This window comes from Varroa jacobsoni, unplaced genomic scaffold, assembly GCF_002532875.2.
Source record: "Varroa jacobsoni isolate VJ856 unplaced genomic scaffold, vjacob_1.0 scaffold_1187, whole genome shotgun sequence".
In the NCBI taxonomy this organism is placed as follows: Eukaryota; Metazoa; Arthropoda; class Arachnida; order Mesostigmata; family Varroidae; genus Varroa; species Varroa jacobsoni.
The window spans coordinates 53,224-78,490 of NW_019214089.1; the positions used below are offsets into that span (position 1 = coordinate 53,224).

Genomic DNA, 25,267 nt, shown 5'->3' on the forward strand with positions numbered 1-25,267 from the left:
ACAAAAATGACCACTGCACCCTCTTTCCATCAGCGTTGTCGTATTAACCGCTAAAACGACGATCAAACTCTCGCCACTTTCGCTCTTCTCCTCGCCACTGTTTACAACAGGTGCTGGACCATGGCCGCGGCTATCCGCCTTTTCCCTTTCCATTCTCCTTTCACGGTGAGGAGGAAGGCAGCGGATAGTAGCAGCGATGGTTGTGCGATCATCTTGTGCCATGTTGTCGGCTGTTGGCTATCAAGGCTCTTGTGTGTATATATCTACCGATCAGTGTCCGGCTGTACTGTGTCTAGTACAGCACGTCTTCTATCCCTGCTGTGTGCCTGCTTGATGGTGACTAGTTGGTGGTAGTTTGATAATTGCCGCCGAGTATCAGTGCATGTGTGTTGACGTGCCGTTTCTGCTGGGACAAGTTATTATCCTATACCCGACCGCCTGCTTCTGCGGCTACTGTCGTTGATCCGTTGGGCCGTTCTTTTTGTTCTCGTAGTGACAGGGAAATACGTTTAGTAGTCATTCCGCCCGTTGTCCTAATGGAAGACAGAGTCCGTCCGTAAAGACTAGGCATCTATAGACCTCTGCCGAGTGGTTTGCCGGCCGGCGGGCCGGCTTCTTCCAGCATTCAGGGTGTGTTTATTGCTACAGTTGCTCCGGCGTAACTTCTATTATTACTATTTTTACCCCCAGCAGTAACTGCCGCCGCCGCCGCTTCGTGTGCGTGTATGTGTTTGCTTTTGCATGTGCGTGCGTGTGTGTGTGTGTATGTATACGTGTGTGAGAAACAAAAACGGCAGACCGTGTTCACTTTCCAAAGATAAATACTCGGCAGCGACTTCTGCTAATCAAGTGGTCATCACAATATCGCGTGGCTTCGAAATCGAGCTTTCATTGGAATCGCTTTATACGAAGTGAGTGAATGTGTGGGTTCATATTTGTGCGTGACAATGACTACAGCTGACTGACCGTTCGGGGCATGCAAGTGTGAATGAGCCGCGTGCTTTTAACCAAGCTGACGACAGGCGGTCGTTATTGCAGCCGGTAGCGGTGCGTTCGGCGTTTTTATTCATTCATTTGTTTGTAACTAGATTAATATTTTAATCCCGGCGGAGTTCTGGCAGTGGAAATACTGAATTTCGTCAGCATGCTTTCGCGCGTGAGCTTCAGCGGGACTCATCTGGCGCGGGTTTTCCAGAGCAATCCGGCCCGACAGGTCCGATCTCTGACGTGGAAGGCGACTGGTAAACGAGTGACACATGAAGAGATGGAGAAAATGCTCCGCAGTTCGAGATTCATGAACAACATGACCCGCATTACAACTGTAAGTCTACTTATCAAGTTGAATATGGTAACTGTGTTCTGTGCCTTCCATCTAATTTGTTTTTGAACAAATCCAGATGATTGGCGCCTTTTTACAATGGGAACTACGTGTAAGAAGTCGATGCTGGGAATTCTCATATAAACGCCTTATACCGTGTGAAGTAAAAAATAGATATCATACCAAATATGATTAATAGCAGCGTATTAGTCAGTGGCATATGCGTTAATAATATTTAATTGAAATCTATATGCCTTTGTTAATTTATGCTTGTTTGTATCCTGTACGGTTCATAGCTGTAGCTGACTTATTTAATCGCTGCTCCGCTATGGCAATTAGATGGCAAACATTAACTAACTTTGTTAAATAGACCCTTTCGTGTGATTAAATAAGTGAAATCGAAAGAGACAAGTTAATAAAATAATATTATTATATACGATAAAAGCATAATATTAATAATGAGGGAGACCGTTTGATCTATTGGCTATATTCAATATCAGTTGACTAACGACAACATCGAGTTCGCAACAGCAAGACTTCATTTAAGAACGTTCTCTTCTTTCATTTCACAAGGTCACTAGTCGAATCGTTTGCTCCGAGGAGCTCGACGTCCTTCTTCCACTAACTGTCTAGTCTATCTTCTTCATGGACTATCTACGTCATTCTTTGGGCTCTTGATTGGGTATTGCTTACGAGGAAAATAGAGCACATTATTGGAGGAAGGTCTCCCATCAGAAAAAAACAGATCTCGTTTACGCAATAACGACGCTGCTATACCGCGCACCTCAGACCAACAGCAAGCTGCAATGTCACCTGCAGATTTTCACTATAGGGATGGTACTAAGGGCAGCAGCAGCAGCAGTAAATCCTTTTGTCGCGCGTTTTTTGCTTCCCTTTCTTCATCACTACGTCCGCCTAACAGCGTGTGACGTCAATATGCGAATGCGTGTTTGTCAGTCTGTCTTTATGTATTAGTAATCGAGAAGAGAATATTATAGTCATTTAGGCAGCTATGAGGTAGGCCGGCGAAACTCACACTAACAAGTTTTGGTTGGAGACTAGCCGAAATACACAGACAACTTTCTTTCTGAGATAGCAAAAACGAGAGAGCGGTAAACAAACTTTTGTGTTTATATTACATTCCAAAAAACAGAAAAAAAGCGATCAGAGTCGCCGCAGAAATCTATTACTTCAAATAAAGAGAAACGTATAGAACGTTATCTTAGTTGAATTTCTACATATTATGTAGAATGATACGATCGAAATAAATCTCATTCCAGATTGGATTGATGCTATGAAAACTCACGAGTAAATCTCTGATCTATAAACATTTTCTGGCGTGCTTTGATTCAAGTGTATAAAAGGAGGCTCCTTTATACTCCACACCACCGGAACCAGGGCGACGTAAGCATCTTTGGGCCGTAAAGAATGGCCACGTGATACATCGGTTGTAACATAATCGATAACGAAGCACATTATCTCGTTTGACAGGAACTTAATGGAGACCCAGCGAGGGGACTTGTAGCGGCCTCTTGCCAAACAGTAACGCACTCTTTAAAGAGGTTAGATGTTATGTTGTGATAAAATATCCGATTTAAAAAAAGGCGTCCTTACCAATTAGGCTGTTGATTTTCGTCCAATAATCTCTATGCTATAAAAAGTTTCGAACTTAACTAGTTAGCCGAAACTCGAGTTTTTACTGCATTTCATTTTCGAAAATTTACCCAGACTGTCCTATCGATGCTTCGCCATGACAATATTTGTCCTGTAACACCAAAAAAACACTTAGATACTTGTCTAAAAGTTCACCTCATGCTCCGTCGTTTTAATATTGTCTGTTTTGAAATTTTTTGTGAGAACGCGCTGGTTAACGTATTTGTGTGCTAGACCTAAAGACACGTGATGGTTTAGGTTTGATTCATGGCACAGACACGGAAAGCCAGCCATCTGAAATAATGTTTAACGACCTAAGTACATTAATTTAAAACGTCAATGTTATAGTCGCACGCGAACGTGTATTTATGCATTAAGCTGTTTTTTTGTACGTGAAATGACCATAGCGCGTAGAGCGCTTCATTTCATTAATACCAGTCTAAAATCAAAACGTTTTCAGTCATATCTACAATTGCATATGCTATCTGTTATACACAAGTGTTGTTTAAAGGAGTTAAGGAGAGTTTAAGTCCAAGCTAGCTGCAAAACTGAAAAAAAAAATTGATTATAAATATCAGGTGAAAAACAATTTATGAAACGATCGAGAATAACGTGTACTAAGCTAAAGTACGTCAGATATAACTTAATGAGCTTTGTATCTCTAACATATATCCTATGATTGCTACCAGTAGATTATCGTTTTCATTATTTATCATGTTTTAAATCATTTGGATAATTCACAAGCTAGCTCTGTTTTTTACTCGCCAGATCTACAAGAATACTAAATAAAAAGGAAACATTTTATGGGATTACGGAAACTTACTTGAAGACTGAGCATATATCGACATTCAACGATCAATCAAGTATCTGATAAATGCTTCCTGCCATCGGCATATGCGAAAGCCTATTGGCCAACATGTTCGCTTTACCAGATGTTTAGGGGATATAAAGGTGATGAACAACGTCATCACTGATCATATGCGCACGATTTATCAATTTAACCGTGGCTATAAGGAGAACATGCTAGAATATTGGACAAAACCTTTAGAGATTTAAACGCTGATTTTTGGGTCGGCATAGATCTAGCTACTTCCTATTTGAAGTATGAACTTGGCACGCGTCCACAATTAATGCCACTTCGTATCGTCTCTTTGCAAATTCGTTAAGAATACGGATGTCCGCCTATTAGAAGCTAATCATTTGAAGTCTAAATAAAGCGCTGGGGTTTAGGGCGAGCCACTCAGACGGCTTCGTTGAAAAGCTCAAGCGCTTAGGGCCGATCCGTAGCTTGATTTTCTACAAGACCCTTTGCACTTTCCCATATTTCCGTAATCTCTCATTAAGTTGGTCAATACCATGCCCGTAACATTCTAAGTAAAGTTCTCTCTTAATTTAATAATTTATTGCGTTTCTGAAAACCATAGCTCAATTGGCGAGCGCTCTTTGACACCGCCACATTGCTGGTACTCGAATCAAGTTAAGCTAAGCTACAAAGATTATTAGGTCTAGCTTCAGCGTAATAATTTCTCAGCTGAGGTTCGGGAAGTAAGAAGGCGGGAGCACTTTGCTCTTCAAATAACGATCATAGACAGAGAATTATGGAGCAAAACGATTTGGTAATGTCTCAACAATTATTTCCAATCTAACGCTTTGGAAAATCACTTCAGCACATCTCTGTATAAACTGATAGATATAGTGGACAAGACAGAAATCCTAAATTCAAGTGTCAAGGTCAAGCGCTCCGTTTTCCATCAATACACACTTCTGAATGGAGAACTGCACACCGTTTTCCGCGTGCCAGCGTACTAAATCATTAATTGCACTTTGAAGGAAGGGTGATGTGTGTACCTCTGAGAGTGAAAGGATGGTAAATTTTAAAATGGGCTGCATATTCTAATTTTTTAACTTCAGGGCAAATATATTTATTTATATCAGACGCAAAAACTGTATGTAATCAAAGCGTAGTATCATTTTCTTAAGGACATGAAACGACGCAGCGGAGGACTCGAAACATTTTTGACCTTCACACGAAATTACCTTATAATTAGGTAGGGTGAAAGCTAACATAAAGTGCATACAGGATCTCCTAGATAGGATCCTATGATCCGTTCTGTAACACTACTTAGATCATAACGGACGGAGTAGTATAATCTGACAATCCTCAGCCATTTCTAAGAATAGCGTGCAGGTAGAATGACAAGCGATAAAGTCATGCTGAGTGAAATGAAAGAATTCATTTTTCAGACGAAAAACCAATATGTAACGTACCATTTTTTTCAACGTGACAAGCATTTGAGAAGTAAAAAATGGCCGATAATTCTCTATATCTGTTTTACAACCTTTTCCGAATACGAATGTGACAAAAAAGGTCAGAAACAACACTGTTATAACAAGCTTTGATGGAAATGACGCACAAGAGTTTACCAAAAAAAAAAAAAAAAAAAAAGTATTATTCTTAAAAAGTATGGGCGGATTATTATCGGGTGTAAACTTTGCTTTAAGCTAGGATAGTAGCCTAAATATATGAAGTTCAGAGATCAACGGATGTGTCCAATAGCTAAAACTGTTGACGACTGCGGGGGTTGCTGGTATCAACTGATGATACTAAGACAATCGGCAGACGGTAGGATGATACAAAGTGGTCGGCCAAACAACTCACTTTATCAATGCAGGGTGAGAATGCAGTAGCACTCGGAATACGACAATGACAGAGATGAGAGCGACTCGACTGTTATTTGAAAGTTAGCATATCAGAAGAGCGAATACAAGTCACAGAAGCCAAGCTTAAATTCCGTCCGAATCCTAAGCCCTAACGGGGCCCTGTAAAGTGTTGGCGACATAGTAGGAGGCGATACAAAACAGAGTTGATAAGATCATCTAGATAAGCCTTGGACTAAACGAATCAGAGTTCACCTTAAACCTGACCTGGTTTATTGAGAATAAACAGCAGTCAACAGGCTTTTTAAACATGTTAATTATGTCATCACTAGTGTTAAAGAAAATTTCCTAGCTAAAGCACAAAGCAGTAGATCTATAATCAATTTTGGATGGATTATATAGAATCTTTACTATATTGAGCGTTAGTTAAACACAGCTAGCAAGTCACTACGATTCACGCTAAAAAGTGCTTGGCATAAAGTATTTTTGGTTTCACAAAAGCATACGTAACTCTGCGTCAGGAAACTTTCAAGCTAAAACATAGGAAAGAAGCAGAAACACAGTCATTCTTCTAATAAATGTTTTCTGCCTACAGTCAAGCTTATAGATGTAATGTCATTACCGTACCACCATCAAGCAGGTGGTACGGTAATGATACGCGCAATAGTACGACGATATAATCTCGTTGTTGAATTTTACGGTAAGGTCCTTGGGCGAACAAGACTCAAACCTTCACATACTACTTACGATTTAGATATAGACTATTCTTGCTCAATACAAGATGCACTGCCTGCACTAAGGTAGCGTCTTACACTCATTTTTACCGAATGTATGCCGTCTGTCATTCCGTCTTCCTCTTGAAAACATCTGCAGCGCTCCATAATGTCTTAAATATCAGTATTTGCTAAAAGCATGTTTACTTTATGTTTAAACTAAATTTATAGAGTTTGCTGGTTTCGCGAAGCCGTTGTCTTATGTGCTGGCGGTTCGCAACCAATGAAAATGCATCGGTGTGCCAGGCAACTTCATGGGTTTAAAAAAAACCATGTGCAGTTAAGGGAGCCGCCTTTCAACGCCAAGCTATTACATATAAACATTTACTAAACGTTCGTGCTATGAACATAGCTTAACTGCATCCAAAACAGCAACAGACAGTCTGACTGTATGTTTTAGCAGCTTCCAGGGTTTATGACTCTCTCATTTCTACAGGACTCACTGTCCGCTCCCTTACGCCTTGCATGCGACGACTGCAATGCTTTTTTGGCCGTTACGTGGCCGGTATTCCGTCTGTGCGCATGCTTTAGATGAATTGACTATTGGAAAAAAACAGAGTGAAAGGGAGGAAGAGATCAGCTCCGTAGAACATAGCATCGTTTTGTTTTAGCAATGTTAAAAACATACACACGCACACACACACACACACACAAACACCCGTATAACATACACCCGGACAGCTGTCTCAACTTAGTTCTCCTCTGCATGTATCACTCAGTGCACTAAAGACCTTACGTTTACTATTTATACATTATGAATGTCCATTTTCTTAGGTTAGTGTTTTTTTAGCTGAAAAACTTTTACACCACCTTGGAAGCTATATATATATATATACACGACTAAGTCGTAAAACACCGCTTTGCTTTTATAGATTACTTCTGTAGCAGCCGTGGGAGATGGCGTTATTACTACACATGTTCTGTGGGGCTTCTATACTCCACTCAACTAATTTTTATCTAAGTGAACAAAATTGTAGCTATAAAAGAACAAATTACGATTTTGTCGAATTGTCAATATAGTGTCGAAAAGAGATTTCAAATCTCATTACAGCGAAAATCGATATTTAGTACCTGGATGTATCGTTTGATGCAATGAATTGTCGCACCAGCGAGTGAAAGTGGCAAGAAAGAGGGTAAGCACACGGGGCGAGGCGCAGGGGGCGTCGGGGGTGTAGATTTACGACGAGTAGAGCAACGAAAGCTGCAATTTTCGTTTATTGACCCTTGTCCTTCCGTTGCATGGTCATCGGCGTGACAATGTCACCGTCGCTGTAGTGTGCAGCTGCTTTGCATTTATTCGTAGACACTACCTGTTGATGCCTATGGTAATGCTGTTGGATAGAACTACGCTTCACCAGTTACTATTATTATGATTGCTACTTTTAGTGCTATTGGTGTTCACATCGTCTTTAGCGGGCTCGAGTGGCGTTCTTTTTTTTTGCGATTTTCCCGAACAAGATACGATGCTTTCTACTTGGTGTCAACCAACATAATTCATGTTGGTGAACCTGTTTGTCTGTCGTCTAACCGATCAGCAACGTATGCTGATAGCGTAGCAGGCTGGACCACCATCTCTCTCTCACATACATATCTCTATACATAGTCATAGGACTCTATACATAGTCGATCACAATTATTAGGAAAAAACGTACAGCCGCGCAAATACAACGTCCGTAGCGGCCTTTGCCACTCAAACAGTCGAAAAAAGTGGTGCAATTTTAGAAAAAATTATCAAACGAGCATTTTTTTAAAGCTTTCGCCTAACAACATTGACGACTAGGTATAGAATATTACTGTGCAACGAAGTATCTATTGGGGCTCAATAATTATTTATACAGTGTTTACATATTGAATAAACATACTGGATCAATCTGGAATTATACTGGATCAATCGGGCAAGTCCTCTTTCACAGGTTAGCATTTTCAGAATGCACCATCCTAGAAATTGACCTAACTAACCCCTAGGATAATTGCGTCCAGTAAGCCATCAATAGAACCCATCTATTGTATGCTTTATGTATGCTTTGTAATTACTTTCGAGGAGAGTCTAAGGTCAAGCACCTGGGTTATAGATTAGGACTTACTGCTAAGAACTGCTTTCAACTGTCAGTTCAGGTAAATGTACAGCTCTGCTAAAAAAATTCAACCAAAAGCCCTCCCAAAGAAGTTTTTACTGAATCGTGGAAACAATTTACATCTCCAATCTTGTAAGTACCATTGAAGCGGTCGACCGCAATGACGCATCTCTACGTTATGTGCGAAATAAAGCTTCGTCTCAATCGGTCTGGTTAGCGGCTATTCCCAATGACTGGATGGCCTAGTAAGATACTCGCCAAGGGTCTCCATTGGCCTTTATCTCTGTTCCCTATGCTACCACAGCGACACAAGCATATCATCTAACCTTGTATGAAACGGTTACTTTTGGCCTATAGACCTTCCCTAATCACTACAGCTAAAGACCATCAATTGGCGGTCTATCGTCTTGAATATAATAATCATTTTTACTAATTATCATATATGAACATTTCTGTAATTGCTCAAACTAGGAGATAGTTCAAATAGTCGTTATATTGTGTGACCGCAGATAATACTTGTCTTCTTTAAATATGGGAGTTCGGTTCACTGGTATTGTGCCAGAGATGTATAGTATCTTCGTGCACAGTATTTCAAATAAGTTTTCAGCTTTTAACTCTTTTCCTTTATGAAGGTCCACACCGTCGTAAACCGCGTCATTGATGAGCCAGCTGCAGGTTGACAGAACGCAACCTACGCACGTAAAAGTAATTAATTCTAACACATATTTAAATAGAACTTCAGGTTTCAGGTTAAAAGGAAATATCTTACCACTCAAATATCGTGAAAGCACGGCAATCATTTTTTATCCTCCATGGCCTCTAAAATCCCTGAATATTTTTTTTTACCTATTTATCGAGTAGCAGACATTTAAAGTAAATTTCGGAGTTATATGCTTACTTCCGAGAGCGCAGTTTACTGACAGTCGTCGTCAAAAGTACATAACAAAATATAATATTTAGTATCGAAGAAGTGCCGTACAGATCCAGCCAGCGTTAATTAGTTACATCGGACCTATAAATCAAATATAATCAAATGTTATCAGTACTTTTCCTACATTCATGTATTTTGGTATTGTAAACACTTTAACGGAGAATTGAGTAAAAATCATAACTTTTTCCCGAAATAATTTAGAGGAATAGATAAATTGCGACTTATTATTGATATTGTAATGTACTGTTTCAGGGAAACGACCGTATCCGAGTGTGTCCACTAAACGTCGAAGCAGACAAAGAGTTGCAGTACCCCCGCACGGTATATGAAGGACTCAAGAATGCCGCTTTAAAAAACACAGGTTCGTGGGCAGAGCTGTGGGATCTAACATGTTCAAATGTTGCTTTTGCAAAATAAAAATTAATCTTCTCGCGGGATAAAAAATTTGATTCGGACTACACAAGGTACCAGGTTGGGCGCACAGCCAAGCAAGCAATCAAAATTTGCCAGCTTGATCTCGACACCCTGTTCACTACACGCAGGGCATTGACACATTGTGACATTACGTGCGGTATTAATAGTAAGCTCTTTTCATAGTTTGGGTCCGTTTGCATGGTAACTGAATTTAATTCGTATTGCAAAATTGATAATCGTGTTAATAACGTTCAAATTTAAGAAAAAAAAGCGCCAAATTTGTAAAACTATAGGACAAGCCTATATAGCATTGATGCTTATCTTAACAACAGCTATCTTGTCTGATATCACGTTGTGGAAAGTGATACTTGCATATGGTCTATTATCTAGGTATTTTCATGACCGATAATGTTTCTTTTACGTGGATTTTCTACGCTGCCGACTATTACGCTGTGGTTAAAGTTCATTCCCATCACAAAATGGGCTACTTGATTACTATCAATATCAGCCAGATCGGTTCATCTTTGCTATTCGTACTTGTTATGCCACTCCATCCACTAAAAACCTAAAAACTAACTAGCCAATACTCTTTACATCTTTATTAGTTTTATTCGTCATCTAGCTATATAGAACGTTGATTGCATTGAACCCGGATGACGTAGGCGAATCCGCCGTAGTAGAAAACTTTTATTTTAGTGATTTAGGGTTGCCTTTGAGTTTATCCACATCAAAAATGTTAGCAGAGAAGGACGCAAAAGTAGGATTTTTGGAAGGATCTTCTCTTAGCTGAAGGCTCAGCATTGAAAATAAGCTTTCAGCTTAGAGAGATTGACTTCTATTAAACAATAAAAAAAATTAGGATAACACTGGAAACCGACGCACCTTAATTTTGTGTGTCAGTTCTTTGTCCAGTTAGAAAAAAATGGGGTCCATAAGGACCCCATTTTTTTCTAACTGAAGACGCCTATTTGATCTTGTAAGGACCTACCCCGTCCGACCTGATATATACTGGGTAGCCGAAAAAGTATTGACTTTTAAGCTATGTTAAAGCAAGTATTTTCTGAATTTTCATGTAATATCGCTAAACTAAATACGCGTTGCTTTAATTGATGAACTCTGTCTTTTTTCTGGTGCCACGATAAGTCAAACTTCGCTGGTTTAAGTAAAAAACTATAAGCAATCCTCCACTGAAATTAAATTACCATCATTAAGGGAGTTCTGCAAAGACCGAGACAGACGGTTGTCTAACGTGGCGAATGCTTTCGAATTTTTCATCTGAATTTTCTCAATTTTTGCCTACTAGCTAAATATGTATGTAATCTAACATCATTATGGTATAAGATGACGCCCCTCCTATTCATTACTTCCGGTCGACTTTTTTCAGTGGCTTGTTTTAATCTAATAAGTTGCTGATAGTAAGCATCGAAATCAATAGTATTGCGGGGTAGCAAAAGCTTGTAGTGCACGAATCCTTTCCAATCCACCAAACAAAGCATCACCTTTTTTAATGTCGGTCTGGGTTTCGCCACAAATCGTGAGGAACATTTCATTATATGCGTGTTACTGCCATATATGATCCACTTTTGATACGCCATGATCAATCGCTTGAGAAATAATTTGATATCGTTACGTGTCTGCAGAATTTCTTAAGTAAAAATACAATCGAATAGATTAGTTTGTGTTCACTCATCTGGCAGCCAAACATCGGGCCCTTTTTTTATTGCCAGTTTTCTCCGGTTGACCTAAAATTCTTTGATGGGGAATGTTTAGTTCCTTGGCGATATCGTAATTCTTTACGTGTTTGTTCTAAGATCGCTCGAATATCGTCACTAGATTTTTGTAAACAAGTTGTAGTGAGCCATGAAAAACTAGAAATTCGACTGCTGAGTATCTGAGTCCCATCTTGGAACTCCGCCGGCGGGGACTGCTTGCCATTTAAATTTTCTATTCGGTGAATGTACTGCTACGAGAAATACCGAGAACAGTTTGTCGAAAAAATTCAGCAAAGAACATTTTGGACTTGAAGGCGAATCACCCTGAGAAGGTAAATGAGGAAAACTTGAGGGCTGTGGTGAGACGCGACCCAGTTCAGAGTGCACGGACGTTAGCACTTGGGCTTGACGTACGTGAAAATACCTCATTAAAGTACATGCTCACCTCAGTCGAAGAAGTGTCGCGTGATTTGAGCGAGAACCGAGAACAGATATGTCGAGGCGCTTGCATCTTGTTGCTTTAATACTACAACAGTGACATATCCTTGCATTGAATTTTGACCTGTGATGAAAATTACTCTAATGGCAAGCAATCACATTGAGACGTGGGTGTAAATGAATCGGCGGGATATTACCCTATTTGGCTGTTTAATACACCTACTACTACTCCAAGAGTTCTGAATCGTAGATTATGGCTGAACTATACTATATACAATTAAATGAGATGACAAAAAAAACTCCGAATTAAGCAGCCAGAATTAGTGAACAGAAGCCTTGCGTTGCACGACGATGCTCGACCCACACTCCAAGAGTACGGTGGGACAAATGCAAGGGTGACAGTCAAGGGCTCTCGGTGATCCACCATCACTGCCATCATCACAAAAAATTCTATCTACAGGTTATTTTTAAGGCTGCGTCTTACGAAGGCGGATAATTCGCCAAGCAGTTTTGCGTGTGCTAGAAGTGTCGTTTCTAACAGTTGTAATTATTTAAATGATCACCATATACCCCGATTACATGATCAGTTGGGTGCCTAAACCGCTTATAGACTAGTTTCAGATATTATCTTTGAAAGTGTATGAGCGCCTCCCTAATGGCATGAATGAGCAGTCTGATATGGTCACGTCGGGATTTCTAAATCGCATCATACAGATTCAAATCTGAGTTCTTCGATGGGCGGTATTTCGAAAAATGCTTGCATTGTCAAGCTGCCAGCTCCGCACTAATCAACTAGTGTGAACCGGCGAATCGTTTTACGCACACTTCTCTTTTAGATACTTTAGCTATCAACGACTGGACCGTAGTACAATCATGTAGATAACACTTTCTTCTACTGCGTTTGCCTTTGTTTGCAAACAATGCGGTAGCATGGCGTGGTTTTTTCGCTTGACACTCTACACGAAAACATTAGTCTTGATTATATTAATAAAAGGCGCATTTTCTGGATCGTGAATTAGCCGTCGATCACTTTTGCGGTCGAGTTTTGCATCGATGATAAATATTTTTTCTGCAGCTAAAAGCCAAACGTAGTTTGCTGCTTCATTGTTAAAAAAGAGAGAAAAGCAAATAGCACAGATCTAGTCTCTTATTTCTAATGGGCTCTGAGCGCATTTTTCATTAACAGAACAATACGTGCAATTAGAGCCTTCATAGACAATCCGCGATATGCTCTGTCCGCTCACGTTAAGATTTTCCTCTGACGCAAGGATTAACGAAAATGTATTTTTGGATAGCAGATGAAATTTGCTTCTTCCGCAGTTGCCTACGCGTTTGCGATGCCGTAGAATGGTGATTTAGCGCAACATGAAGAAAAATTGTCTGCGAACCGAACCTCATTGGGGGGTTCGTCCCGAGTGAAGGCTTTAAATACTAGCCTATTTTATCTTAAATTCCGCAAACGACGCAGCATTTTTTTAGCACTTTTTCTTAAGTATCAAAAATAACGGATACGGGCATCCAGTACAGTAAGCATCCCGCCAAAGTTTGTGCGAATTCGAAGGCCGCACCCTATAACGTCTGCTTTTCGGAGCATATAGCTTCGTCTTTGACAAACGAATCAAAAATAGTTATGCCTTCTGCGCCTTGGGACGATGACGACTGATTGAACCAAACGGTTTGCCTAACAAAGTAACGAAATTTATGAGCTATAGCATTATGCGCGATCTTATTTGGTAGCACTCAGACGTTCCTGCTTTAGCGAATAAAAAACATTCTGATAGTTGACAAGACTCCTGCATTGCAGTGGAAGCCTAATATGTTTATAAAACACTCGATAGAACCTTTACTGTTGACAATAATACCTTGAAATTCTGATACCCACTTGATTTTGCAAGTATAAATTGGAAATTGACCTATACCGTCAAAAACAAGCCGATCGATCGTATCTAATGGGAAAACAATTTTACCTGTTATCATTTTATAACTTTTTTAGTATCGAATAACATCTGTGGATGGATTGACCCTGTGACGGAGAAATTACAGTTCCTATCGTATGATCAATTTTTCGCCGAATCCAAACACATTAGCATGGCCTTTCGGGAGCTAGGTATTGGGCCAAAGGATTTCGCTGCCGTAAGCTGGATCAACTCCAAGGAATTCCTCGAAGTGATGTACGGCACTACATCTCTGAACATGGTACTTCAACCACTCTACCCGAATCTTGACGCACACGCCGTTAAATACGTACTCAAACAAGGTTTGTATCATTTAGACAGAATAGAGACTTCGACATATACTAGTAATTTGTCGGGGTTTTTTTCAACACTTAATACCCTTTCGACAGCTTGGCTTATTGTGACCGTATTTATTTGCATAATTTTTCCACTAAGCCGTATAGTCAATACTTCGGGCTATTTTATAATGCATCCAATTGAAAGTAAAAAAGAAAAAAAACAAAGGATATTCCACTGTTGAACAAAACTTTAGATGAATCGAGCTAAAATTGCTTTGACTTGTGTCTTTGTATATGAGACATGTCAGTACTTGGTTTCATCTGCGTAACCATTATTTCTCCACCCGTGGAACATCGAAGACAATTGTTCTCGAAAGATTCATTCTTTACAGCCCGTGGAAACATTTCCAATTGACTTGAGAAGGAGGACAAATAATAATGACATGTGTTCAATGACAGTAGGTTATATATGATTTGAAAGGCTGGCTAAGAAGTAAGCAAGCAACAGTGTATCGCGGCGTCTTTCTATTTTGAGTTCTATTACGTAACATAAAAAGCCTATGAGCTGTGAGTTATTCTCTGAGTCAACTATTAACGCATTTATGATTTGTAAATGGTTATTTAATGTCTTCCCTGTAATGTGCTTGAATGCAGGTAAACCAAAGATCTATCTATGTGATAACGAAGCAAAGTCTCGTCTAATTATAAACAGTGCCACAGAGATGCCGTTTCTAAGGACGCTTGTAGTAGGCCGCGGTCCGCCGAGTCGAGACCTTCGAAATGAGGCACAAAGCAAGGGTATTCAACTGCTCGGCATGGACGATTTTATGAAGCTTGGGGCCCAAAAGAATCATCCACTTGCTGTAAGTGCTAGGTGGGACAACAGACTCTATCTAGTTATGATCAGTACCTAAAATATGTGGTCTGTATGGACTTCATATTTCTGAAGATTATAGAACACGTCTGTATGTTCTGTATGTAAAACAAAAACTGACAGTACGGCCTAGGTGAGCTCACAAAGCTCTAACAAGTATAGTGATATCAACATTCAACTTCTCTAATGTTCCCTTTCCTTTAGTATACACAGTATCTAAGCATGTCGTTGTATGTACGCGATAAACAATAAAATAACAAAGCTTACTTGGTTAGCCTTAAATGAATTTTACTCAACTGTTTACATAGTGGCCACTTTGTATTGCCAGCTGATCTTGACTGCACCTAGTTGCAACGAATCGTAAAAATGCTGATGGTAGACACTATTGAAAGACTGGAAATATATTCAACCAAGATACGTCTGACTATAGTTGATACGTAGACTAAATATAGACTACTAATAATGTCAAAAAAATGGAACCCGTGTATTCCAGCTTTTCATAATTGTTTATTATTATACATTTTGGTAAACTCCGGGTTACAACTTACAGGTGAAACGGTTTGTTAAGTCCTCAAAATTGTGGCTATACAATTGTGTTTGGTAACAAATCCTTCGATATATTACTGCCTTTAATATATGGTATATAGATAAATGGTGTCAGACTGTTGAAGAATGATGGATGGCGACCAACAGGGGGTTGATTCTAGACTTATGAAGACGGTAGACTTTTATCAAGCACGTTCCGTATAATAAAGAACTGCACTATCTACAGGAGGCCATTCAGGTTTTCCTGAAAAGCAATTGTGGTAATTCAGCATTATGTCGTCAATCTAGAATACAAAACGTATTGTCAATTTTTACAATAGCTTGTAAAGAAACAATTAATATTTAAGTATTCTATCAGATAGCTGGCTTCTAGCACGAAATGAAGTCTGCCTATCGATAGGCTCGAATTTAGATCACAATGTGTCCCGAAAATTAGTAGGCAAATACGTTATCTACTAAGCACTAACAACCTGCTACAAGCACAACATCATCAACTTAGCGTCCTTTTAAAAATGTTAGCCTTAGGTGAAATTGTCCTTAAACACGCTGAAAGCGTTATTTGACCAATATCATGCGTGAGCGTGAACATATAATAATAACAACAAACTGACGAATCTGTGGTTTTATAAAGCATTGCTAATCCTATACATCTATGTTACACCCGGTAATCAGGCGGTTTTAATATAAATACATTTGATTCACTTTTTATTTTGGTCTAACGCACTGTAGGAAATAGAATTCGGTGGCATTTCTTCAATTATTTGATTTATGTTTTTCGAAAGTTCTGCGCAGTACCAACCCCCCTAGCAACTCCGATCATTCTATTTCCGTGATCCGGTCAAGCTATTCTGTGCTTGTTAGTGATACTATTACAGTTATTATATTATCCAATTATAGTATCTGCTTAGTTTATTGCTCCTTGTTATTGCCGTAATGCTTACGTGGTTGAATGTTCCAGTGACCTCCTCAGCTTTGTTCTATTTCAGCGCCTTTGCCTTTAAAAAAGAAGCCTAATTACTCAGGATTAGTTTTCAACACTAATAATACATCTGAACTCATTGTTCTGTAGAAGCATTCACTCAGCTAATAGTCAGTTGTAGATATCCAAGGACATGATGTAAGTATTTACTAAATGAAATTATCAAAGATTTCGACCCACTAGATAGGTCCAGGCGACATGATACTTGCACATGCCAATTTCCCAGGCCTTAAATAAAATTTAGAACATTTGGATCGATTATCATTGCATTAGGTTGCCAATCCGCATGTGTTATGCTGACAAAAAGTAATAAATCCTAAGCAATAATGCTTGCTTATATGTCTATTGTAGCCGCCTGAGCCAGACGATATTTTCACGCTAATCTATACCTCAGGAACGACGGGGAATCCTAAAGGGGCCATAGTTACTCACGAGTGCATACTTAGGGCGTACCACACTGTCAGCATTTCCGTCGGTCCCCTACGAGCCCATGCAGGAGAATATACATTTTGCTACATGCCAACAGGCCACATTTATGAGATTCTTTTTGAGGTACGTACGAGATTGATTACTTTTATCAGAAGTTGATTTAATGAAAACTATTTTTTTGTACGAAGAGAATTGCATGTTACCGTTGTTAGCATTAGCCAACAATTATTACTTAGTCATTAAGAAAAACTTTAATTGATGCCTATACCTTTCAGAGGCCTTATCCGACATAGGCTGTTTTTTTACAGCATTGGCAAGTGTTAATTATAATCAGATATCTTTTCTGTACTTGGCAACAATTCGTTACAGCTATTAGTATTGGCGGAAGGAGGTACAGCTATGTTCTGGAGAGGTGACATCAAGAAGATGGTCGACGACATGAAGATCATTCGGCCGCACTATGTGCCTATGGTACCGCGGATCATGAACAAAATCTATGATGGCGTCAATGAAAAACTCGCGGGAAGCAAGCTCAAGCATGCCGTATTTACGTATTGCTACAATAAAAAGAAGAAGCTCCTACAGAGGTTTGTGAGTTGGCCAGTATTGTTGTTATCTGGGCGTGCGCTACATAAGTGTAATGCTGATGTGAAGAACAAATGTGCCCGGTGTAATTAGAAGCAAATCGGTTATTTAGATCTATATAACATAACTAATAAATGTCCCTAATTTCTTGGTTCTTATTTCTCGTATAAGGACCACATTGGTAGCACTTCCCTTTTTCCCCATAACTGTTCTGGTAATATTTTTCTGCGCTGCTACTCGCTCAGTTACTTGATTTTGTTAAGATCTGCTTGGTAGTTATGTCCGGTTCCGCCTGTGATCGGGCATTTCTCTCACGTAACCATGCTGTTGCAATTGATAGATGTGGCCGTAACGAAGAAGCCTTCCGGTTGGCCTTTGGTTAGCATAACTACTTTTGTTGTCTCTCCTTTTTGCACCGTGGATGCGGGTCGATGCAGGCGGAAGACCGTTTCACCATTTCTTAAGTGGATGAAACTGCCTGTCACTCCATCTGTAGGCATTTATCTAGCTAATTTATCCTTCACGCTCATTTGGATACTTTTTCCAGTTATTACATCCTTCCTCTCCTTTACGCCTTTGGTTGACGGCGTTCCGCTGGTTTATAGATGGGGGCATCTCATCTAGCCAGGGGAATACATTTGTCATAAATGGTCTAGAGTTTTTTAAGCAAACTCTACCAACAGCCGTTCTATAGGCTAAGGATTTTGAAGAAGCGTTTTTACGGGCAGACATCAAACACTATATATACGACTAATTGTAGTCTCTCACCATTGACCTTCGTAATAGTACGGCTGATCATGGAAATAGTACTGACGTTCCGAAACTACTTCAGAACATTTCATAAAGTATAATATACGCTTACAAAAAAAAAAGTTCTTATTTGAATGTATTGTCTGCTGACAGTACCTGTTCTAGTTTTAATAGTCGTTTTAATAATTTAATAGTCGCGAAGTAATAGATGAGGAATTCTAATATATTTTATTGTTGCTGCGTCGCCTGCCGAAGTATACGACCTATTAGCATATGGGTAGCGACTAAGCAATCTGAACAGGGACGCTGAGGGTTTCGTTGTTCTTTTAAAGATACATTCTAGATAATATAGAATGACTACTACTATAGACGGTTGATAGGGTTCGTGATACTGATTGCGGTACTCGCTCGTAGGTCGCGGCCTAGCCCAGATGCATCTCATTGTTTGAAAGGTTTCGTATCGAGGATATCTCTAGTTCATTGATCATTGGTGACGGTCCCATAGTGCACTCTTCTTCATAGAATACGAAGTGCAAGGTCCACAAATAACAACACTATTTTCATCTAGCTAGGAACACTTACTGTGTTTTGCCTTTGCTATGCATAGGGGTGGTGTGTCATCACGAAGAATTACCTAAAGAAGCTTAATTGGTTAGTCTTCAACTACGTCATTATTAAGTACGTCCTACAAACGATGATACTTAATAACACATCTATTCAACATTACTTACTATATAGTACCTCGTTATTTAAACTAGCTGTCAGGAATCAATCTGAACAATTTGAATTCATACAAGATAATTGGGTCTTTTGATATTTGATAAGAAATGAAGCTGTTGAACGACCTATCTGTACGTTAGTGATGAAACTGTAGCTCCAAACTTGTAATCAACGCAAAAGAAATGCATCCCAAACTCTCACTTACGCAGCCCGTGCTTGTTTTTTCGAACTTGTCCTAGATTGTAACCAACCAAAAATGCTTTAGTATGCGTGTGAAGTAAAACAAACATTTTTCACGTTTTTAGCGCAGTAGCATACTTCGGTTATAGTACGGCATTTGAACATCAAGAGCTATCTATATTCAGTTATCTTGAAGATTTACATTTAGCTCTGCATCGTGAGCTATCTACTTAATTTGCAAAATGCACAATAACAAAACCCATTCAAGACATGTTTTTTAGTGCCGAAAGCACTAGCTAGTGCTGCAATGAGCATAGACTCCTTTGAGAAAAGCCCGATCCAGAGATGTGCTCTCAGTCATAAACGGCTATCACAATTCGTACAATAGCAAACCCTTGTCTACTAGTATAACTGTAGAGAACGACAGCAACCTTCATTTATTTGGTAATTATACGCATTTCAATTGCACGTTAGATTATAAAGTAAGGGCCATTTTCCGTCTAACAAAAAAGCAGTGTCTTATTCGAATTTTAGTATATATATATTTTTCATGACGTTCTTCCATCGATGAACTATTTTATTTATTTCTTCTTGCTGACAATTTTGAGGCCTGGTGTTGAAAGAACTTGTCACCCAGGTTTTGAGACCCCTCACTTGCATCTTATTATATTACTGACCAGTTTCTAGTTTTCTAGTGATCGGGAACAGGCGGCTATAAAGAGTATAGTGGGTGCAAGAGGATCACCAACCCAGACTTTCCCTGCGTTCCAATATTTGCCATATGAGGTCTGTCCTGTTGCAGAGAAGGATGACTTCGCCTTACTTCTCGGATCGTTTCGGTTGATAGCTTTTTTTAATCGATGAAACTGTTGATCGTTTCGTTCTTTTCAAATATTTCTTGAGCATAGTTTATAAGACACTGATAATCCCACCGACGACAAATCATGATTGTTGTAATGGAGACTTGGCTTAAATCTCGGCTCAACCTTATCTCAAGAAGCTACCCATTATTTTGTCTGTTTTATATCGACGTCTGCGACACCATCTGTTTTACCGGTAAAAATTCTGTGTGGAAACCTATGACTGTCATTGCATGTTACGCGATGTGGAGGAACCTATTGAGAGGTAATGAGCAGCTGTGTTTCTGCGTGCCGTCGAATGAGTTCATGAGGCGCACTAGCTCTGAATTTTCGAGAGTCTCATAGACCTAAAATTCGTTATAATCCTGACTGCGATTCATTCTCTGGCATTACACACGAGTTATTTGCTAGCCATGTTTTTCAAAAGTATTTTCAGAAGTCTTCGTCGACTTCAGACGGCTGATCGGATCTGGGTGCATTTCCAAATGTCAAAGTGCAATCGTTGAACTTCGCAGATCACTAATACAGTTCAGTCCGTACGTGACAGAAATATCTTTTTGACCTTCGTGAATAATGAAATAGAGAAGGTATCGGACATTTTTTTTCACTTGGAACCTCTACTCTCGGAAATTAAACTCGAAGAAATTAAAAACGTACTTTTAAAGGGCAAAGATAAGGGAGAGGGCTTTTTAAATGGTATACAAAAGTAGATAAATAGCGACAAGGAACCGACGAATTTCAAGAAACATGTTGTCAAACTGATGCATATATATATATATACAGCGTCAAAATCATATATATGCTATATATAACCCTTGAAATAAGAAAAGGCTAACATGTGTGCAGTCAAATTTTTCAGTTAGTTTAATGACGTGATTTAATTACAGGCACTGGAATAAATCTGCCGCATCGAACATTATAAAATTTATGAATGAAGTCACTGCCTGGTTTTTGATACTCCATAGCAGACGATCTTGTTATTATATGTTGATGTATATATGACGCGGGGGTCAAAAAAGAGGATGGGACTTCTATTATCTTACATTGTTAACTCACCTTGAACACGTAATATACTTCAGTATTTAAAAGCCAAAATAAAGAAGTTATTCGATGAACCTTCGAGTCTTTGCCAACAAACACTTTTGAAACGCTTATTTGAAAAAATGCTAGTTTTGGCTTGTGTGGTGTCATCAGATCTGGTACAAAAAATGTCTCCTAAAAGATAGCTTTGAATAAATTTAGCGTTTTTGTTGCATGCTTGATCAGTACGATGGATTCTGGTTCGAAGCAAAACGCTACCTTATATATCCACAAACACTAAGTAGTGAACCAGCAATGATGGCTTAGAGTTTTTTTTTCTATTTGCTCCATGAGCGTGGCCGTAAACTTGTGATTCCGTGCTCCTGATTGGATTGAATGGCCTGTTGTCATCGGTCTCTAGATCTGAGCCACAGATCCAGAGTTCACCCGGTTTCTTACTGAAGAAGTGGTTCTTCTGAAGTGGTTTCAAAAAGGATAGTTAACACACAATATATCGACATCTAAATTAAAGTAATTAATGGAATGAATATCCTAAATGATGTGGTTCCTCTCGCTATATAATGTAATAGCTCCGCCCAGCAATAACAGTACCGCTAAACTGAGCGAGCGTTTTTCTTTTCTTCTGATTTTTTAGAGGCATCGTGCGCAATGATACGATCTATGATAAGCTCGTGTTTAAGAAGATCCGCGCAATTCTGGGCGGAAGAGTAGCTTCTATTATCACGTCCTCGGCACCGCTTTCTCCGGAAGTGATGGAGTTCTTCAAGGTTCGTGTTATTATCTCGTAAAGATATTAGGTAGTCGAAACTTCCGATCTCGATTTTCTTTTCGATTTTTACAGGGCAGTGTAATATACTACCCTGTGAAAATATGGCTCACCCTATATATATGTGTCTATTTATTAGAGACTTGACTCGAGAGAAAAATAAGGCCGTGTTCTTTCCTATAATCCTGTAATTTTCCTATAATCTTTGCTAGACTATTCGTATTGTATTTTTGCACCCTACATATTAGATATTTGTCTGCATAGATAATAATCTATGTCGAGTCAGCTAAAATTCGCGCGTATAAAATGTTTTCTTAACACTGGCATAAATGATTCGATTTGGGTGCGTATTTTCTAGGTGGCATTTGGCTGCCATGTTTCGGAAGTGTACGGTAGTACAGAGACCCTAATCGTGAGCGGTACTTCTCCGTACGATCCCACCGGAGGACATCTGGGTGGACCCTTCCCTTCAATTGAGATAAAACTCATTGACGTTCCCGAGTTAGGCTATTATGCCAAGGATAACGTAGGCGAAATCTGTGTTAGGTGAGTTGTAGATAGTTGCTGTTTATGTTAAGCTAAGAACAAGTCGCAGGGGTTGATTGAAAATTAATGACAAAGTAAAGCAGTTACTGCGATGGATAGGGCCTTGCATTTTCTGATGGTTATCTCAGTGATAATTGAAACTCCCGTTTGTGCTTGATTCTCTCTATAGGTCCCCATTTGTATTCAGGGGTTATTACAAGGATAAAGCAGCCACCGACAATACCATTATCGATGGGTGGGTCGTCACTGGAGACGTCGGGAGATGGACAGATGTAAGTGGTCATAAGTTTTTATTCTTCAACTAACATACTACTCAAGGGATTCTATTATCTCTAAAAAGGATTTTCTGTCGTTGCGCTTTGCTTATGTTCTAAATTAGCTTTATTGAACTGGCATTATAAGTTAATTAAATTACCTTACGCACGGATCTTTGTATCATGCTACTAACACAAGATAAGTTTTTTAATCATTACCCTTATGACATACTTCAGCGGGGTACATTGGTAATTATCGATCGAAAGAAGGATATTTTCAAATTATCGCAGGGCGAGTACATCGCGCCCGAAAAGGTGGAGTCGGTGTACGCACGCCTCGATCAGATTGCGCACATCTTCGTCGAAGGCCGAGGCGACCAGGTATAATGGTCTTTCTGCATCTCGTTTCTTGTTAGCGGCACCATAATGAAGTGGTTGCTACAATACAGTAAATTAACGACAATGAATTATTAGGATGTGCTACAACAAATACCAAATGTCTAGCAACGCGAACTGCTATTTAGAATAGACTATATTTATATACAAGAGAGTAATAATAATTTTTTTTTACCTAATACGACAACTTCACAGCGATTTTGCGTGGCTATCGTCGTTCCTGAAGAAAGTCTGTTCCGCCAATGGATAAAGAATCACGGTTTCGAAAGAGAGTCTGAACTACCACTTAGTGATATTTGTTCCGATATCCGAATTCGAAAAGCCTATCTCGAGGAGATGCGCAATTTCGGGACAGCCCATGACCTTGGCAACCTACAACAGGTACATTTGAGAGGAACAGCCGCGTTCAACTTTTTTGTCCTTTATCTCATCATCTTCTGTAAAATTGATTTTGCTTTTGTTCGGCTCTTTGCGTATAAAGTTCAGTCGATCGTGAAAAACGCACGACAAAACAGTGACTCGCCGTTTGTTGGCATTTTTCCACAGACAACTCTGCAGTAGCGACTAGAACTTTTTGGCAATTAACCGAGTCCGTTTTGTCCATTATTATTGCAGATCCGAAATTTATGTCTTGAGGTAGTACCCTTTACGGTAGAGAGCGGACTTCTAACTTCGACCCTCAAAGTGAAGCGCAACGTGGCACGCGATATGTTCGCTGAGAAGGTTGATCAACTATATCGCGAGGGGTCTCTAGTTGAGAAAAATGTATAAATTTCACGCGCTGCAATTGTGGATCTGATGTCCTTTTTAAATAATTGAGTCCAAAATCATCCTAGGTTTTCTTGAGATTACGAGTGTCCTTGAAAACGCGTCTTCACAGCCATTGTGGCCATTACGGTCCCATCCATAACTTTAACTCGACAACGAACCTTTCATATTTTTATCGTGGTTTTGACACTGTCGAATTACCGAGGAAAAGAACGATTTTAAACGGGGCAGAAGCCTGTCGTTGACAAAAGTTCGGTTTTTTTTTTTATAGGGGATGACGACGATGTTGCACAGAGCTCAACAAAACGAATTATCTAGCTGTTCATGTTGATCGAATCATTCCCCTAAACTACAATATATTTTGCCTTGGCTACCGTAGAGAGCGTTATATATATTATAGATCATAAATAAGTGATGAGTCTAAGGCAGAGCGAACGCCTGCAGAATTCTGAGCAGGTCGACTTTTTCCATTGGAACTGGGATTAGCTAACCACCTGCGGTAGTTGTGATATTCATTTTCACATAAACACAAACTTCTTTTGTCCAAAGAATATCTAGCGAAGTGTGCAAAAAAAATATCGAAAAAACCCAATATAAATAGATTTTATATATTTATATAGTATATGAAGATGTTTTGAAATAGTTTTATTTATTTTTATTATTGACCACTATTATATGCTAAACTATATTTACACAAGCGAATACGTGGACACATATGTAGGAAGGCCAAAGCACAATGAGTCCTTACGCGTGTTATTATAGTCTTTTGGTACGTTACTTTGACAAAAACATGACATGATGAGCTAAACTAAAATTGTTTTGTAATCAAACATCACTTGAATCATCTCGAAAACGAGAATGAAATTAAGCAAGGCGTTGTTCCCATCTTTAGGCGCTGCATAGCTTTTACATTTGCCAGCAAATGAGATGAGAGGGTCACCTGTACATGCATATCGACATTCCACTCAGTACATCGTGGAGCGCATTTGTACAAATATTGAACGAATAAAGTATGAGCTATTTTTGTTTTAATGGAATAACTCTCATTAAGGAGTTACCTTTTTACAAGACACTTTCCGCACTAAATAAGTAAGTTAAACGTCAAGTCAAATTAAAACGATAACTATGGCCGGACCATGTAATCTAATCGTAATGAAACTTATCTGTGATAACTAAACTCTAGGTGACCTAATCCTTTGAGAAGGTATATAATATATGTATATAAAATTGAAATTGTTCTCAGAGTAATAGTTAGTGAAAACTTCAAAAATAACCTTAAAGAGGATACATCGGGTTCCGATATTGCAAGAAACGTTTTTTTTAGCTATGCTATAATAGTTTTGTTTTAGCTGAATTAAGGGCACAAAA

The 25,267-nt window shown here is 39.2% G+C and overlaps 1 protein-coding gene across 1 annotated transcript; it reads left to right on the forward strand.

The window, feature by feature from the left end:
• The first annotated feature begins 972 nt into the window (after positions 1–972).
• LOC111267434 (long-chain-fatty-acid--CoA ligase 1) lies at positions 973–24,931 on the forward strand. Its single transcript, XM_022845681.2, has 13 exons — positions 973–1,047; positions 1,196–1,321; positions 9,661–9,769; positions 13,966–14,229; positions 14,860–15,068; positions 16,956–17,156; positions 17,403–17,620; positions 21,804–21,936; positions 22,294–22,481; positions 22,651–22,753; positions 22,973–23,116; positions 23,327–23,512; positions 23,747–24,931. Exons 2-13 carry the CDS (start codon positions 1,265–1,267, stop codon positions 23,900–23,902), a joined length of 1,968 nt encoding a protein of 655 aa, XP_022701416.1. The 5' UTR covers positions 973–1,047; positions 1,196–1,264; the 3' UTR covers positions 23,903–24,931.
• Positions 24,932–25,267: the final 336 nt, after the last annotated feature.

What these genes read in the sequence shown, in the direction of transcription:
- LOC111267434 (XM_022845681.2), top strand. Translation starts at nt 1,265, where the DNA reads ATGGAGAAAATGCTCCGCAGTTCGAGATTCATGAACAACATGACCCGC. An exon ending in ACATGACCCGCATTACAACT is followed by an intron (nt 1,322 to 9,660) that starts GTAAGTCTACTT and finishes GTACTGTTTCAG; the next exon opens with GGAAACGACCGTATCCGAGT. An exon ending in TAAATACGTACTCAAACAAG is followed by an intron (nt 14,230 to 14,859) that starts GTTTGTATCATT and finishes GCTTGAATGCAG; the next exon opens with GTAAACCAAAGATCTATCTA.